At 39.1% G+C, this 18,667-nt stretch overlaps 1 protein-coding gene across 9 annotated transcripts in view; it reads left to right on the top strand.

Moving 5' to 3' along the window:
• Positions 1-18,667, top strand: part of LOC116713970 (misshapen-like kinase 1) — a 76,762-nt gene continuing 58,095 nt past the window's right edge. For 6 of the 9 annotated variants that reach the window (XM_032554253.1, XM_032554255.1, XM_032554260.1 and 3 more), the window contains exons 1-3: positions 1-209; positions 711-776; positions 16,686-16,742. In XM_032554253.1, coding sequence (XP_032410144.1) covers positions 153-209; positions 711-776; positions 16,686-16,742 — 180 coding nt within the window. In that variant the 5' untranslated portion in view covers positions 1-152. Of the gene's footprint in view, positions 210-710; positions 777-9,960; positions 10,041-16,685; positions 16,743-18,667 lie in introns of those variants that run through there. The other 3 variants (XM_032554261.1, XM_032554257.1, XM_032554259.1) reach the window with 2 other exon arrangements.

Here is an 18,667-nt window from a genome sequence, read left to right as displayed (position 1 = left end):
CCACTTGACTCACTCCGCTAAACTTCAGAATGGAGCCGAGGGGAGGAAAAAGCTGTTAGTTGGCACCGTTAGCGGAGAGAAAGTCGCACCGTCCATGTCTTTAAAACAAACATCGACCCGCTGACAAAAAAAAAAAACAACTACCGACAGCAATGTCGCGAGAAAACACCACGCGGAGCCTGGACAGTATAGACCTCGCGGCTTTAAGAGTAAGTTTTAAAACATGTCTTCTTGTTTTTCTTTCTTTTCTTTTTTTTTTTTTTGAATGCAGTGCTTGAGTAAACACAGTGAGACGTGGTGGGTGTTGCTTTGAAAGTTGACTGAAGTCTCAAACAGAACCAACCGAGCAGTCAAATGTTGTGATAAGTGATGTGGTCCAACTGTGGGCACTGCGTGTGGAAGTTGCTGTGTAATGGTCCCTCTCAGAGATTGTGTGTACAGTGTGTGCCTCATCTGTAACTCCATGTTCACTGTCTGCCCTGTGTCCTGTTTGGGGCAAGTTTCAGTGTTTACTCGGGATGTTTTCTTTGTTGGGCTGAAGAAGCTGACGAGTTGCCCGCATCAAGACAACTTGTTGTGTTGTGGCTTGGTTGAAAAGCAGCATTATTTCCTGCTCTTCTCCAGCAAATTCAGCAGCTTTATTCATTAAACTTTACAATTTAAACTCCCTCCTACCGTTTTTTTTCTTCACTCTCTCACTGTCTCTGTAGGATCCAGCAGGCATCTTCGAGCTGGTTGAGGTGGTGGGCAATGGAACCTACGGGCAGGTATACAAGGTGAGTTGACCTTCTTCCATATGAAGTTTTCATACACCCTTTAACTCTATCAAACACCGCTCTTTTTTTGGATTATATTGGATTTTTTTTTGTTCCGTTTCACCTTGTTAGTCAAACCAACATACAATACCAGGATTTCCCCCAGAAAACCTGCGGAGCCCAGTGGTAGGGCAGTCGTCCAGCAGCCCACCGAGTTTTTCAGTTAAAATCCGTTTAAAGTTGACAGGAAATGTGAAAATATGACTGAGTGATTATGCGTTATTGGAAGACAGTGTTGATGATACTTAAAATCTTTAAAAAATACAAATGTAAAAAAAAAAATACAACTAAGATAAATTTAAAATTTTTTGCACTTCCGTTGTTTCATACTAGTTTAAGTGTCCAAAAAAAAGTTTTTACCTTTTTCTGTGACTTGTTACTTTATTAACTGAAGTTGTTGGCGTGTTGACAGGAAGTGGTTAAGGAGTTCTGGTGAATTAAAAATGACCCCTGACCTCAATCTCCCTATGTGTTAACATGCTGACCATACGATGTTTCCATTATGCTTCCAACCATTTTGCCAAAGAAACTCTTTAACCCGTCTTTGTTATCACTGTTACTGGCGTATTTAAAAACAAACAATGCTTTGCCTGTTGGGGGAGCAAGTAAAGCCTGGTGGCCCACCAGGCTTATGAACCCTGCCATACAATTCCAGCTGTAAGTCCTTTAGGATATTTCTCGCATTAATCTTTGCAAAAGGAATAATATCCACCCGAGTTTCCACCATTATCTTCAGCAGGGAACAGTAGTGTTTGTTTTCTCCCTAAAGGAAAAGCCAGATTTTGGGATAATTGGAGTAATTGTTTTGCTGTTTAAAATGCGATGAATTAATAGCCCACTGGTGTACTTTTATTTACGTTTAGAGAGACTAAAAGAGACTGAAATCCACTGAAATTTGAGTCGTTTCTGTCACATCAAAGCCAAAGAAAATACATTGATGTTTGCGGAAAAGATCAAGGTGAATGAATACTCTCGCAAGGAACTGTATCCATCTGCGTTGTGTGCGTGCGAATTTCTAAATGTATCGCTTGTCGCTGTTCATATCAAAACTTATGACAGCTACTTCCAGTTAGCAAAAGAAGAAGAAGCAGAAACGTTTGTTTACTGGAATATCCTGTTGGTCAGAGCACACAAATCGTCTCTCACACACACACACACACCCACATGTGCATGCACAGCATCTTTAAAAGGCGCTGGGTGGAGTGTACTTCCTTATCACATTATCTGTTTGTCTATATGTGGGTCGGGGTTTGTGGTGAGAGGTGTTTAGTCACTTTTAGACTCTTGCAGCTGGTTGTTGCAGCAACACCACAGAGGTGTGTGTGTGTTACTACTCTTTCGTGAACTTTTTTCGTTTCGCTTTTTACCAACTGAAATCCTACTGAGTTCACGATGGATGGTGCAACAGAGGCACGACCAGGACTCGGTTTATGTGTTTGTATGCTGTTTCAGAGGCCAGCCTCTGAAACAGAAACGGCAGAGCTTTCTTCACTGTTCTGTACAGGAAAATCTGTCAGGCCGTTGGTGGGTGTGTGCGACTCGATTGCCACTCGGTTTCCTGAAAGAGGAAATGTTGCAAAAGATGTGCAGGACAGCGAGGAACACTGCTTGAAATCTCTCAGCTTCAACATATGACACATTTACTGACTAAAGGACAAAAAAAAAACACCTTATATGGATGAATGATGAACTTTGTCATAGAGGCTGAATTTTTAGCAATAGTTTTAATGGCTCAAAGCTTCTATAAAGTTAGCAGCACTATATTTAGTGTTTATGCTACTTGGATTATGACTATATTTTTCATTTGCTAGAGCTGATTTAATTTAATTTACCTTCTTAAAGGGGTAGTATTGTGTGTATTTTTGCAGACAGAGTAATTTTATAGCATAATCTGGTAACTGTTAATCTTGGTTATTAAAAAAATGCTGTATCAAATATGACTTCAAAGAAATTTTACTTCCTAATTTACCACCTTGAAATTGGGTCTCTGTCTCTTTAAGAAGCTCCAGATCTTTCTGAAATGCCACCTACAGAAAGTCATCACAATCTATCACACATCTATTAACCCTTTAACAACCAGCGTTTCACTGAAGAGTAGCTCCTATCATGAGCTCTGTAGATGTCAGTTCCACCAGGTGATTGCTAATTGCTGCTGGCTAGTCTGAAGGAGCTGAGTGGGGAAATGTGGGGGAAGTTAGGCGGAAGCTAGGATGCTTGAAAACTGCAGCTCTGAGGAGGAGCTTTGTCCTTGAAGGCGGAGCTGGGCCCACCTAGATGTTTAGGACATCTGAATGGTTGGCATGGGAGTTCAAAACATTTCTTAAACATACATGAAAAAATCGAAGCAACACTCCAGGTATGTTTTGAGAACGGAATCACATAATAACATGATGAAAAGCTAAACATTTTTACATGATACTCCCCCTTTAAAAACGTGTCAGCAGTTAGATTATTAATCAAATCTCCAAAACTCACTGTTAGGATCGATCCTAATAACAGGTATATATATCACGGAGCTTGTTAAATATGGTGGAAGGTCTGTGATGCTGTTTGTCTGTTTCACTTCCTATGACCCTGGGAATATTGTTAGCAGTTCACAGCATCACAATCTCTTACTAACAAGAGGATATTTTATATAAAAATAAGGCGGACTCTTCAGTGACCATTAGCCTCAAGACATTAAATCTCCAGATAGAGAGAATATGCAACTAAAACAGTGACAGGTCACTCCGTCTGTATTCCCCCATCTTGTGAAATGTTAAAGGAGAAGGCTAAGCAATGTCCAGTTGCCATGGGTACCCATTATTGCACCAGTAAGGTTTTTTTTTTTTTTGGTCAACATTATTGTGTTTGCTAACAAAGACTTCCCCCCCTGCCAACTAAATGGGCTCAGATTGTCAGGTTGTCATATTGGGATATTTTTAAGATATTTTCCAGTTCCAGTTTTTGTTGCAAAGTCAAAGTTTACTGGTCTTTGAGAGAGTAAACTTGAGCCAATAAAAATCGTATTATTGACTCACTGAGATAAGGACAAGCTTAGGATTTCTTTATGTCGTGATAATGAGACAATGAGGCTATTCATACTCTTACAAACTCAAGCTGTATCTGTAATAATATAAGGAAACTGATATTATGACAGAAACAAGCTTGAGATCTTGTTATCTTGAAATAATTGGACAAGCAAACTGTCAAGACAAGAAAACAAGATTTTTATCTGAAGTTTATTGGGACAAAATTCTTGTTTTTGAGTCAAGGAGATGAGGAAACTTACATTTAATCCCAAAATAAGGACACAGTGAAATTATCACAACAAAACAAGCTAAAGATTTCATTATCATCAAATGATAGTGTAAAGAAATCAAATAATTTCCTTTTAATGTTTAGAAAAACTGCTAGACTTTCAGAACAAGGATTACAACAACAACAGCAAAAAAAAAAACTGACTGAAAATTTAATGAGATATTTGAAAATTATAGTTTGAAAGTTCTGGAAATTTTACATCAAAGTGTGCAGGACTGACATTATATCTCTTTGTATGGACTCATGGGACCTGTTGGAGTGCCTGGGTGAGTTCCAACAGGGGAAACCAGGACAAGAATAGAGTCTGAAGAACAATACCTGATACACACACATGCACACGCACACCCCCACACACGCACACACACACCCACACACACACACACACACACCCCCCCACACACACACACACACACACACACCCGCACACACACACACACACAGGGCCTTACAAAAACACATAGTTATGAACTGATGTGAGCTCAGGAGATGCTGACCAAGCATCTGGGGTTTTCCTCTGTTTATCTGCACATCATAATTGTATGTTTTCTTTTAATGGGTAGCAGCATGAGATAAGCAGGAAACCCAGCTCAAACTGATTGAGACTTTAAACACTTCCGCTGAAGTGTTTAAAGTTCCACACTTCAGATAATGTGTGGGACACAATAACAGTACTATAATATACTGTACATTACAGAGAGTTTGCCAATCACATATCTCTACTTCACCTTTAGACATATTTACTTATGTTTAAAGAAAAGTAGCCTAATGCGTTTAATGTTTTGATAATTAACTGGTTTTCCAAATTTGAAACTAAAATAATTGATGATTTTAGTCTGGTAGTTTCACGTCTCATACATTTAATGTATCCTGCATGGAATCAAACTTTAATAAAAAATAAATAAACTGTAGATCTCTAGACTTCTAGAAAGTATTTTAAGCATTGGCATTTTGAAATTGGCAACCATTTTTAGTTGTACATTTATTTGTCTTTTTTTACTTTACTCAGTATCCTGTGATAAATGCGACAGTTCAATTATCTTTCCAAAAGTTTTAAACAGAAGCATAATGGCTGTTGTGTAATCAGTTGTGATCAATTCACATTTCGGTCACTCTTCCACTACTATCCTTGAGCTGAGCATATCGCTCAATAAAGCTGCTTTCACCTTTTTGTGTGTGCTCTTGTATTAAGGTGTGACTAGGGGTGTTGAACTCACAGAGCAGGGCATTTTACCCTTTTTCTTATTTTGATTGTTTTCAGATGTAAGGATCAACTGGGCATTTGGGAAGAAAATTTCACTGCTCTATCAGTATTTCCAAGTGGTCAAAATGATCATCATCCAAATTAATCAGAAACTAGGGCTGGTTATCAGTTTTGTTTTTTAGTTTCAAGCATCTGTCATTCCGAAGTGAGCGAGTCTCAACCAGTGCAGACCAACTTACCAAATATTTCATTAGAAAGCAGAGTTTGAATGCCATCCGTAATACTTTAACCTAGCAAATATTGCATCAAAGTATTGCCTTGTGACTGCTCACATCTAAATTACAATGACCGTTATAAATAAATATAATTTCAAAAAATGTAACCAGTAATTGCCAGGTAAAATAGGTAATTGGCCAGGAGGAGCAGCAAAGAAGATGAGCAATGAACTACATTTGTGCAGGGCTTCTTAAGTTTGTCTGGGCACTCAATGTTTCATTCGTCAAGGATATTTACACTGCACATTCTAATCTGTACTTTTAAACGCTCTGTAAGACCTTTTTTTTGAAACACATCAGAGGATCAAGGACAAGTTGAAGTTCAGTGTTTGTTCTTTTCTCCAGAAACACCTTGACATGAGGAGTGAGAGAGCTGGGTTCTAACCAAGTTTTCTTGTTAACAGAAGATACTTTCTTCAGAGCCACACAAATAAACAAACAAACAAATAAAAGTCAAATAAATCCATAATGGCTTTAACTTTAGCTGATCATTAACTCTATGCCAATTTTTCAGCTTACGGTTCAATGGGAGTCACCCTGTTTAGGGAAATAGACATTTTTACTTCTTGGAAATTTTTATTATCTTTGGTATTTTTATGGATTCCAATAAAGAAATGGGAATACATTGTGTTTTTATGATAGGCTGCCGGTTGAAAAAAAAACAAACAAAAAAACACATTTTAGAAGGAGTTTTTTGCTAAGTGGTCTATTATATGTAGACACAGACAACCTAGATTGACAACTTACCATCCACATTTCTTAAGTCAGTGACACCTGGGTCAGAATGACCTGGCTTAAAAAAACAATCTTCCCTAAGGCCAGGTGGTATTCACAGACCAAACTCAAAATTGGTGAAAAAAAAGAAAGCAGGCAGTGTGTAAGAAAAACTCCCTAAGCTTCAAAAATCTGGACATTTTATGGCCCACAAACGTAACTGTCATGAGAACTGTAACTGTTGTTACAAAGAAACAACAGTTGGACCATATGCCACATACTGGTACTTAGACAGCATAGCATGTGCTAACCTTGTGGAAGAAATTAGCATATCTGAATTAAATCATTTTTGGCATGGCTTGCTGCATAGGCAGGTAGATAACAAAGAGCGCAAGACCCAAACTCTAGAGACAGAAGACTCAAGAGTTGGTGAAGATAAGGTCAGCCATGCAAATCAGGCGGGTGGAGTTCATCTTAAACTCAACCATGAACTAAATAATCAGTCAGGCGACAGCGTTGGGTTCTCAGGATATCAAGTTGTATTTCAAAAGAAAGGTTGTAACATCTCAACTTCAATCTGTTGCACATTTACTCCATGGCTTGTTTGTGTGTAATTGTTGTTGAAGAACTGATCCTCTCTGAAGGATGGCTTTGTAAGGACAGAGGCTAGACATGACGCCACACAGGGAATCCTTGATCTCACAATGCCAAAAGGTGTAAGGATGGTGAGGCACAGGAGGAACTGGGACAAGAGTCACTCTGATAAGACAACATGCAGAGGGAAGTCCAGTATGTTGAAGCATCTGCTATAAATGTGATTCTCTGTCTGTTCTTTGAGAAATGCTAATAATGCGACGTAAATACAGTCCACTGTCACCATGTGGTTGCGTAAGAGGGAGGACTGATGAAAGGTCAGTGACTCGGTGCAGTTGGATTGACTTCCTTAAATAGACAACTTTTTACCACTTGGCATTATCTCAATTTGACTGAACTGTATAACTAGGATTGACTGTGATGTGTTGTAATTTTATCTTAATCTGCTATCTTCATGATCTGATTCTATATTACTCAACATACATCAGATCTGTTTGCCTTGTAAAGTACCGTGAGGTGACATACTTTATGTTGCCTGTAAGCTAATGTAGGTTTCTGTGGCATTATTGCAGCATTTTTGACATTTCTCTATTTTTTTAAATAAATTATAAGTAGAAATACAACAATCAGACATTTATGATCTCTGTTTTTTGTATTGCCTTAACCCGTCAAGACCAATTTTAGCAGATTTTAAGTCCAGTCGCTGCCAAACAAGGTTTTACTATTTTAAAAATAATGACAGAATGACTGTGGTGAATGAATTTTTAAACTTAGCTGAACATTTCATATTAGTAATGAGCACACGTGGTGCAGTTAACGTAAGCAGTTGTCTTGGTATGTATTTCTTAGACAACCTAGACCCTAACCCAGTGGTTCCCCAAGTGTGGGGCGCGCCCCCTAGGGGGGCGCAGTGCCATTGCAGGGGAGTGAGGGTGCGGGAAGTAGTATGGATGAATGAAGGAAAAAAAAAAGAAAAACAGTTACACAAAAGTGTTTCACTGTAAAGATGGTTTGTAGTGTGTTTTGTTGCAACCTGAAGTGTGAAATAAACTTCAGTGAAGTTTGAAAACAAAATACGTGTTTAGGTTTATGTCTGGTTGAGCGATGTGTGGGCCCAGTTGATTTTTTTTTTTCTTTTTTGGGGGAGATGTTAATGTAATCCATAGGGGGCCAGAAAATCTTTGGAAACCACTGAACTAACCAAGACTCCATGATATCAGGAGGAGATGTAATATGCAATAATATTGATGAATGTTGCGATAATGAGTTGACTCACAATAAATAAATAATTGAAAGTGTAAAGGTTTGGGGAAAAATATCATTTCCATCTCAAAAACAATTTTATAGAAATGGTTGATTCCATCTGACATCTGCCATTTTAGCATCAAAACAACTTAGTATATGTTTCTTTTCCTGTAGTAACAATAAGTTTCACCAAATATCTTAACACTACAGAAAACCGGAATGGAGGGTACATAAATAATTACCTACAACTTATTGCTGTCCTGACAGATCTTTGCAATATGGATGTCACATACAGTAGCATTGTGGTAACTATAAATTTGCGATATATTGTGCCGCCCTAAACTTTGCCACAGCTCTGAGATTTCCAGAGGCCTGACAATATTTCAAATTGGTTTTACATTTCCTGAAAACCTGGAAACGTTGGGTAAGGTACAACACCCCCCCGGAAGTTTTCAGAATGGAGAAGGAGCGAAATGACCTTCACCCATTGGGTTTTCCCACCCTGAATGAACAACTGACATGGCTCCCTAAAGAAAATAGTTCCTTTTACACCCACTGTGCTTCCTGTGACGTCTTCCACCTACTGAAACTGAGACTACCCAACTGTGAGATTTCTTCCTCCACTAACAACTTTCACACTGAAGAGCGGTAATATTAGCATGACCTGGTAGGTCTGTGTATTCATTGATCAGAAAAAGATTCCAATCTGAAGCTGGTGAATGTTTAATTGTAAGTATTCTCACTCGATAATAAGCCACATATGGTTTCAAGTAAGTGTGGGCGTATATCATTTGTCATTTATTGTGAAAAATGTCTTATCATGATAAGAATTTGTATTTATTCTTGTCTCAATAAATAAAAAAATTTTAAAAACCGACAGTAGCAACGAAAATCTTATTTTTTCTATTTTCTCCACTGCTAGTTCCACGAGAGCATAATTAATTATCAATAAATTCCTAAAAATGATTGGAGGCAGTTATTAAGTCCAGGCTAGTTAAATAAATCACACTATTTTCAGCAAGTGGTTTTCTGAAGAAGCCTGTTGTAAATTAGATTTTCTTTCCCCCCAAGAACAATATTTGTTCATGGTCCTATAAATGTTGTGTAATGCAGTCACAGCCATACAGTTACCTAAAAAAAAATAAACAGCTTTTTTTTATCATGACGTTAATCACAATAGTAACACAAAATATCAAAATAAAACTTTAAGACCATATTTCCCTCCCCTTGTTTCAAGAGACTGGTTACAGATCGAATGAAATGAAAATCTTAGCAAGCATGACATCAGCAGCAGTCCCTAAATAAAAAGTCGCACATTGACGGAGGTGAAGTTCTTCTTTTATAAGTCTCCCTGAGAATGTTGCATGTCTAATACAAATGTCAGCGTTATGGGTCTTTTGAAATAGAAAAACATCTCTCCATTTCCAGAGCAAAGATGATTCAAGAAAACAGTTTTTTTGTTGTTGTTGCATCATATTGAAACTTGGTTTTCAACTGCTACTGACTTTTAGAGCTGCAGCGCTCCACCCAATGTAGTTTTTGGCAGACTTGAAACTAGAAAGAACCTGAAACGAGAAGCAAAACCCCGGACTACTCAGATTTCTGAAGGGGAAGTGCAGATAAAGTTCTTCCGAGCCCTAATATCCTCCTGATATTAATACACGACGCCTTTATTGCACAGATTATCCGCTGTCTGGCCTTTTCTACAAACATTTTGGATACCTTACCTCTGCAGACGAACCTTTATTAGTACATCATCGGAAAGTGACTAATCTGGAACAGATGGGGTTTTGATTTTTTTTTGTTTTGTGTTTAGGACCTTCAGACATGAGAATATATTCCATCTCATAACCCATCTGCAGCATTGCTGCCTCAGGAGAAAGAGTTACAGCCTAAGTATGTATCTTGTTGCAATGGTGCATCAGACATTTATAATACATTTTGCATGAAACTCTTACTCGCTGCATACACAGCAGCATCACACACATCCAGAAACAGGGCGTTTCTGTGTTTGTAAAAGGAACTTCACTTCCCTGCAAAGGCACGGTTATAGAGTCATCTTTGTGTGTGTGTGTAGGCGTGTGGGGGTGTATGTGAGAGAGACAGAGAGAAGGTTTAAGTGGGAAGAAAATGACAACCGCCAATAAAGCTTTGAACTCGCAGCTCTGATCTTAAGAAATGCCTTTATAGTTAGCGCGGCAGAAGCAAACTAAAAATAATTCCAGGTTGTGTAATTGGCATGCATCGTTAAATGACCTCAACTGTGTGAACGAGAGCCATCAAAAAACACACCAGTGGCATTCATCACTTTTGGGGCGAAATTACATCGCTGTGTGAAAGGTCAAAGCCGTGGCTCGAACAGTTTCACTTCGGCCTCAAACTACGTTGACGCAGCCTCAAAACCTCTCCAGCAGCTGGTTTCAATACCATTTCCAAAGTGAATCACTCACACTTCCTCTTCCTCACGTCCACGTATCATCTGCCTCGTTTTACTCATGCTCCGTTGTGCTTGCAGAACAATTTTTTTTTTCCCTTTTTCCTTTTCCAGGCCGTTCCAGCAGACGGGCCTGTTTTGCAACCCAACTTTGTCAGTAACAGCTGTAATTTGTGTTCCTACACACCGAAAGGCCCAAATATTCACGCAGTGCAGAAAAACGTGTGTAATTCTGCTGTTACAAGATACCTACAGGTTTAAAATGACATCTGGGTTTCAAAACCGAGCAGCGGTGTTGGTGGTTGGAAGTTGGGATGCAAAGGGAGACGTAGTCTGGGCAGCGTTTGTGGTTGTTAGAGGTGAAGAAAGGGAGAGACAATGGGAGAAAAATGGGGAGGAAAGTGATAAGAGGGGGAGAGGAAGGAAAGCAAAGGTGAAAGGCAGAGAGACAGCAAACACTAAAGGAAGGAAGAGGTAGAGAGAGGCCGATGAAAGCGAGCAGGAAAGAGAGCTGGCTCCTCTCCTTCTCCTCTCCCTCTTGGGGTTTGGAGGTATGGTTGGCAGTGATTGCTCCTGGGTAAATTTGCAGCAAGAATTCATAGAAGTCCTATAGAGGTAAATGACCTCCTTGCTATACTTTCAAATGCCAAAACAATTATTAAATGTGCTGACTTTTTCCCATTTTTGCCATGTTACAACCGCAACCTTAAAAGTGTTTCAGTGGGGCTCTGTGGGATAGGCCAACTCAAAGTAGCATGTAATTGTGAAGTGGAGAAAGAAGTGGCTTTGAAAAGTATTTCTGCAAAAGATAATCTAAAAGTTTCGTCTTTCATGACTTCATAACTTATGGGCGCTTAGGTGTATCATGGGATTAAAACAGATGTTAGTGTTGTTGGTTTTTTTTCATATTGGTATTGGGTCAGCATTAACAATCGTCATTTGTTTTGTACTTGTTGCCATTTGTGTTTGTATTTCCGGAGGGTGAGGCTGACCACGTGATCATGTGACAAAGATGGTCTGTCACATGATCACATGCAATTTCAGGTGTTTGGTCATTTTTTCACCATGTCGAAAGTGTAGATCAATGTATATGATCTGTATGATGATGGTAAATATTGATTATCAGCCATAGCAGCGAAGGTAATATCAGATATCAATATGGGCCCAAATTTTCATGTCGGTGCGCCTGTAGTTAAAAGCCAAACTAGACTTGACAAAAAAATTAACTGAAAAGAAATCTACCAGTTTTTTGTTTGTTTGTTTTGGGTCACTTTTGTTGCTCCTAAGACTGGGTATCAAAAGAGAGTTGGTATTAGATATTTTTCTGCTCACTTTTTCATTTTCACATGAGAGTTTTGCTCTTTTCTGAAGCTTCTTTTGCAATTTACACATGTCGTGCTGTGCAAATAGAAGGCCTCAGACACAATCTTGAAAAGTATGGGAAGGCATGGAATTTGATTTGGCTATTTTCCGGGTCTGGATAAGAAACTTGCTTCTATTTCCAGGCTGTATTCACCCTTAATTAAGCATATAAAATTCCCAAAAGTTGGAAGCTGAGTTGGTCCAAACACCGCTTTCCTAACTTCCACCTCAGACATGATTGCCATAATGTCAGCTGTTTCTTCATCTACTGGGTCGGGTCTATAGACCAAGCTGCCCTTGACATTTGCTCATGAATGTTGAATGAAAATGCCTTTAGCAACACATTGGAAAGCTAATCTACAGTAGACCTCACACCTTGACAACCTGTTGAGAAAGCTGTGCAGAACAACCCTGGTGAATAGTCAGTTGTATGACAAAGAGGTGATAGAAGAGCAAATAAAAATTTGACTTGAACTCCAAGACAAAGTCCGAGGACCCTCTGATGCTCTGTTTCGCAATGAAAAATATCCTCATTCCAAAGGTGTAAAAGTCACATTTATCACAGAGACGGATGAGCAAGTACACACAGAGCATTACAAGCAAGCAAGGACTCTTTGGAAAGCTTCATTCCTACAATCAGTTAGCAGAGAAGAGTCGATAAGTCAGTCAGTCCGTCAGGGCACAGAGTACACGTTATGTAGCTAAATAACAAACAGGCATGAAGGAGGTCAGATCAGAGGAAGGCTGAGATGGAGATTTGCATCTCGTTAGCAGTGAGACAGAATATTAAAACTTCCAGACAGAAACAGCAGGAGTTTCTCTCATTTGGGGTTTGTTCACTGGAGACATCTTGTATCTAATTAGCATTATGTGGGAATATATTGTAGTAACCTTTTCACCAATGCTCTCTTCACTGCATTACCTCATTCTGCCATCTTGTTTGCGCATGTGAATAACGACGGGAAGCAAGAGGAAACGTAATTGTGTCTTAATTCAACAGTGTGCAGGCTGACGCAGTGTGTGTGCACGACTCTGCCCGTCTGACACTGCAGGATTTCAGTGTCAGAGAGCGAGAAACTGTCTCCAATTAATTCCGATAGAGAGCCATTTTACCAAGGGTGCGTCTGAGTCGCGTTGTTAATCAGTGGCTTGGCTGAGAGGAGGACACTTAAAGTCTGTGTCAGCTGCGGTGGCTGCGAGCAGACATGGCTGAGTCTGGCTGGACAGGAAGGGCATGTCTTTATTTATCACGGTCAGGCCAGTGGCTGCCTCCACGGCTTAATCCTTCGCCGTTATGGGGACAGTGTCCTCCGCCTGGGGACTGAATGGAGGACACAACACACCCAGGGGTCAGTGGGCCTTGTGTAAGTGATTTCTCATTCAATACCAAAGAGGGATGATTGTGAGAGGGGTTTTTTGGGGGGAGGAAGGAGGTTGGATGGAGGACTGACTGTTTTGAATTTGCTGCTTCAGCAAGTTTTATTATGAGCAGTATTATTGTGAAGCTTGTCAGAGCATCCCTTTTCTTTTGGATTTACATGATATGTTCAGGTTGCGCTTGTTTTCTATTTTTGGGCAAGTTTATAGGGTGAAATAAGCAACAGCCAATAAAATGTGGTAGTGGTCTAAATAAAACCAGGACATGGCTTCTTAAAAATGTGTGTTTTTTTTTCAAGTAGCATCTTACACCTTGTGTTCTTCCTCTGACTTCCACACTGAAGTGTGTTGTTTTATTTCCACTGTCACAACAGTCCTCGTTTTTCTTTCTTTATGAATGACTTCAAATACATGTACATATTGTTTTTATTCTTATTTTATTCCCTCTAATGTTTATATTTTTACACTTTATGTCTGTATTCCTTGAACAATTGAAAACTGAAGTCAAATTCTTTGTTTGCGCTCAAAATCTTGGTCAATAAAGTTGATTCTGGTTCTTTAATGTTACTCGATAGTGTTTGGGTGTGGTGCATTCACTGGTCAGATGTTTGAATTTCTGATCAGCCAATTGTCAGATTCTGGTCACAGATTTTTCCATTCATATTTGCACAAAATGAGTCAAAAAGTGAGCATATTGTTTCTAGATGACTTTGTCTTAAGATTACCTAAATGACCAGTCTGATGATTTCATGTGTAGAGGTTGTCATAGGTCTTTCTGGGTGAATGAAAAACAGTCCCAATGCTACTGCTAGTTTCTCCAACGTGCCTTCTTCAACTCTTGATACAAGACGAAATCCTAAATAGGAGAGTTTTAATTCTTTACTTAACTAAATAAATTTCTGCACAATAACACCACTCTAATGCTGACAAGAAACATTAGCACTCCAAAGGAATTGATCTAATTTGGGTGTAGTTTGGTAAATGTGCAGACCAATACTGGGTTTAGATTATACTATCTGCCAAGAATTGGAATATGTAGAACAAGTTCTAGGACCAATGCTACCGGTGTTGCAGAGCCACTTTTCCCCGTTTTATTCCTGGCATCATGATGCGAGGTACTTTTAGAGTATGACCTCTTGAAGGGACTCACCCAGACAGCGCAGTTCAGTGTTAGTGACATCCTGTTTCCTTCTGTCTCATCTGATCTGAAGCAGCTCCCCGATGTGAGCCTTCGACATCCACACATGACTGTCTATGTCTGCAGCCAGCCTGAGACATTCTGAAGTCTTCCAGTGACCAGCCAGGTCCCCCAAACCGCTCCCTTGTCGAAATCTGTGTCAATCTGTCAGACATCCAGTTACAGCATTCTCTGGCTGACTTGCTGTGGGAGATACAACACCTGAATCAGTTCCCAGTGAATCCCTGCTTGCATCCAGGCCAAAGGACAGGTCCCTCCGTGCTGACATGAGATCAGTGCTTCTGCTCCCCGCTCTGTTATCCAGTTGATGTGACGTTTTAGTCACCGCCATGCAGTCACAGGAGCATTCAATGCATTCTCCATTTAATTCAGTTTTATTTCATATCCTCTACTCTTTCTCAGTGATTAATAGCACTAATAATAACATTTTATTTGTAATGCACTTGACATGTAAATCTCAAACTGCTGCATAATGACAATTAAAGCTGAGCCTTTTTAGTCAGTGAGTGTATGAATTTGAGGCTATATTTTAGCTACAAAAATAATTCTTTTAATTCCCTAAGCGTCTGTGTTGGCAGTATAACAACATTTTGGATTATCTTGAAGCACAATGCATGGTATAGACCAAGTCATAGGGCATATTATTTTTACACTGTGAGAACTGAAGAAGTATGTGTTTTGCCCTCCTTTTTGGAAATTTGAACTCTAGGGGTTTACACTAGTTATTACTGTGTTATTGTTATTGTGTTGTTATTACAAATCAGCTCAAAATTAACTTTATCAGTTGGCATCTGTTCATGTGTTATTTTTATAGTACCTGCTATTTAATTTGTTATTCTTGAGCCCTTTGTTAGAACATGTAATATTTCTCAGTATTACAAAAATGTTAACTTTTTTAATAAAAGTTGAACAAAAATGTGGTTATTGAGTTACATTTCTACATCTGCAACTACTTTTAGACAATGTTTTTCTTTTTTTAAAAAACTTTTCCATATCTCAGTGCAATGATCCTTTACTGAAACAGACTAGCTGTGACTGTTGAGAAAATCACACCTGGGCGACCATGAACCGTTCAGATTACAATCTGGGAAGCTTCTGTGGACGTCTCTGATGAGGATATGTTGAACCCGGACACAGCGATTTCAAAATGCTGTCGCAAATGCTACGTTCATTTGTAGATCCGAGAATCTACAAATGAACGTTTGCACTGCTAAGTTTCAAACTCTGTAGTTGTCGGTTGCATTTATTTAATGCAATTATTTAAATATGTTTTATTATGAAAATAAATGACAAAATGTAATATTTTGTCATGAAGAGAAAGTCTCTGCAAACACTTTGAGGAAGGGATTGGTTTCGTAGAAGTACAGAAGATGTGCAGTGCCTTTTGAACATATACAGTATATTCCTCTTAAACGTTCTCATATTTTGTATTGTTAAAAATGCAGATTTCCTTGTATTTTGTTTGGATTCTCGACACAATTTGGTATGTAACTGTGAAGAGGAAGGGCTGGTTTTAGGAGTAGGAATTTGAGAGTAAGCTGACTTCATACAAAAATGCCTTACCATTTTATATTGGCATTTGTAAGAAAACAAAAATCTTGAAACCAGTTATTGTTTTCCTTTTACCTCACAGTGATGTGCAACTTTGTGTTTGGCTTTCACACAAGATCAGTTTAATCTGTCCTGACCAATTGGCTAGTTGTTATCCTTTCGTGTATATTTCATAGACTTTCCATACATCACAGCCTTGAGTCTTGACACGGTTTTCAATTTCTCCCTTTTCACCTGACTGCCCTTTACAGCTCCGGTCCTCTTTGCTGACTTTTTTTTTTCACTCTCCTCTTATGTCACGTCTTATTCTTTCTGACTGGCTCTCCCAAGAGAAAATGAAGTTAGGCAGACAGTGGGGTGAATGGAGAATTACATCACAGGCTGAGTGTTTTCTCGAAGACGGTGTAATGTGTGGCTGTGTGGCTGTGTGTGAGGGAATGTGAACATGTTTGACTGTTAGATCTTGAATTGGCTCGGGTAATCTTTTATGTCTCAGCGTTGCGGCAACAAGAGTTTCTCTGGTCTGTGGGCTTTTACTGTCGTTTTTGTACGTTTTTGTAGGATGCCCATGTGGTTAAACTGGTTGGGATGCTAACTGCTTCTTTACGTTTGCCCCCAGGGTCGCCATGTCAAGACTGGTCAGCTGGCAGCTATCAAAGTCATGGAGGTCACAGAGGTAAATGTTTTACTGCTTTTACTCTTGCTGAAAATTCTCTTTGTATCCTTGCAGTATCTGGGCCCTAAATCGTTTAGTCCTTATTAAGACTTAAAAAATCAATATGAAGGAATCCAGGGTACTTTACCTTTGGTATATAATGCTCCATCATTGTCTTCCTACATAATTGAGACTGCAGCATACTCAGTTCGTTCACCAGTTGATGCCTAGTTGACACTGCAATTTTAATGCCAAATTTTGTCCCGATTTTCCTCTTCTGATAACCTTAAGGACACTCCGCTTAGCCTGGTGGCTAATCGGAGTGCCTTGTGTAGACATCTTCCTGCCATGTGTAGTGTTTGAAGAGTGATCTGATCCGCCCCAATCTAAAATCAGATATTCAACGTGTTGGATTGTCTTGGCCCGATATTGCAATGTGTTCGGTGGCCTCTGCGGACACACGAGAATCACAGAGAGGAATTCTTAACAAAGACAACAAAACAACTACCATGTCGCACCAGAAAGTCCAGCGGACATCTAAGGTGTTTTTTTCTATTGTTTGTTTCTGTGTTAAACTTGTTTTTCGGGACTTTGTGTCTGATACTTGATTATTGATGAGTGAAATTGGTTTGTGTGCATTGTGCTGCTCCTACCGTTTGGTTGTACGCCACGCACTGTACGACCAAACCTGCTATATATAAGACTTTTTATCATTAAGTGTGTGGCCTGCCAGGTTTTAATAATCAAATGACAATTTTATAAACTTGTCAGGTGAACTAGGCATAAGAAAGACAACCACAGATTTTTTATTTATTTATTTTTGGACACATGGCCAATTTTGCTGTATTGAAAATTCTAAGATGCAATAAATTCCACACATATCTGTCGCTACTGCAGAACTTATGCAAGTGTTTCTTGAATGTCATTGCAATGTCCCAATCGTAGCTTTAGTCAAGCTCATGGTGCGCTTTGTACATCACAGTCTGTTTGATGAAGAATCACACCTCAGCATGCTGAATAGTTGGAGTGTCTTCAACTGATAGCAGCCTCACCTACTTTTTGATTGACACAGCTAATATTTATTTGACAACCAGAAACTCAAGGAAATGAGCTTCCATCTTCGGAAGATCGACAAAAGTCGGCAGAAGTGACATACCAAAACTTGACCCAGCGGGACAGTACGTTCACTCTTTGACACCTTTTGTCCTATTATACTTAAAGCATAAAAAACAATCAAGAAAAGTGAAAAAAAGAATATCAAATCTCATTTTCCAAGTACAGAACTCCGCATTTATCTCAATATGTTTCTTTTTTTCACATTTTACAGGTTATTTACTCAAGCTTTAAAGTTTTTAACCGAACTCCCTAAAGATCCAAAAGTCACGAGTGGACACAACCAGCAGCCCAGTAAAACAGCCTGCAGAAAACTTCCCTGATTGTTCTGTCACGACTCTAAACAGACGGCTTCTCCTCTGTGTTTCCACTCTGAGTTCTCTCACTGCTCACTTAGGTCATTGAAGCGATTTGAACTCTTACAATCCACTAGGGAGCCTCTCATAATTCTCCTGTCAGAGTACGCACATACAACACGGATCAAACTGGAATGTTCTTTAATATAGCACTTTCCCCGACTAAATCGAATTACGAGAACAACTCTCCTCCTCTCCGTACGCTTCTCATGTTTCTTTTTTTTTTTTTCCCCCCCACACACAGAAGTAGTTTTTTATTAGATCTCTGTGATATTAAAGCTCTGTTCACTTTAGAGTTTAAAAGCCACAGTGTTACGTTGTTGTTTCGCTATTATGAAATATTAATAAGTTGCTGTGGAGTAAATCAATTTGAGGTTAGAAAAACCTTTGCGTGAGTTTACAGATTGGAACAGGATTATGCATTACACCTTTATGATAAGGTTGGAATTAAACATGTTGACATATCTTTGTATTTAT

Source organism: Xiphophorus hellerii, chromosome 23, assembly GCF_003331165.1.
Source record: "Xiphophorus hellerii strain 12219 chromosome 23, Xiphophorus_hellerii-4.1, whole genome shotgun sequence".
In the NCBI taxonomy this organism is placed as follows: domain Eukaryota; kingdom Metazoa; phylum Chordata; class Actinopteri; order Cyprinodontiformes; family Poeciliidae; genus Xiphophorus; species Xiphophorus hellerii.
The sequence above is the reverse complement of the archived record's forward strand: the minus strand, read 5'-3'. Positions and strand labels throughout refer to the sequence as shown.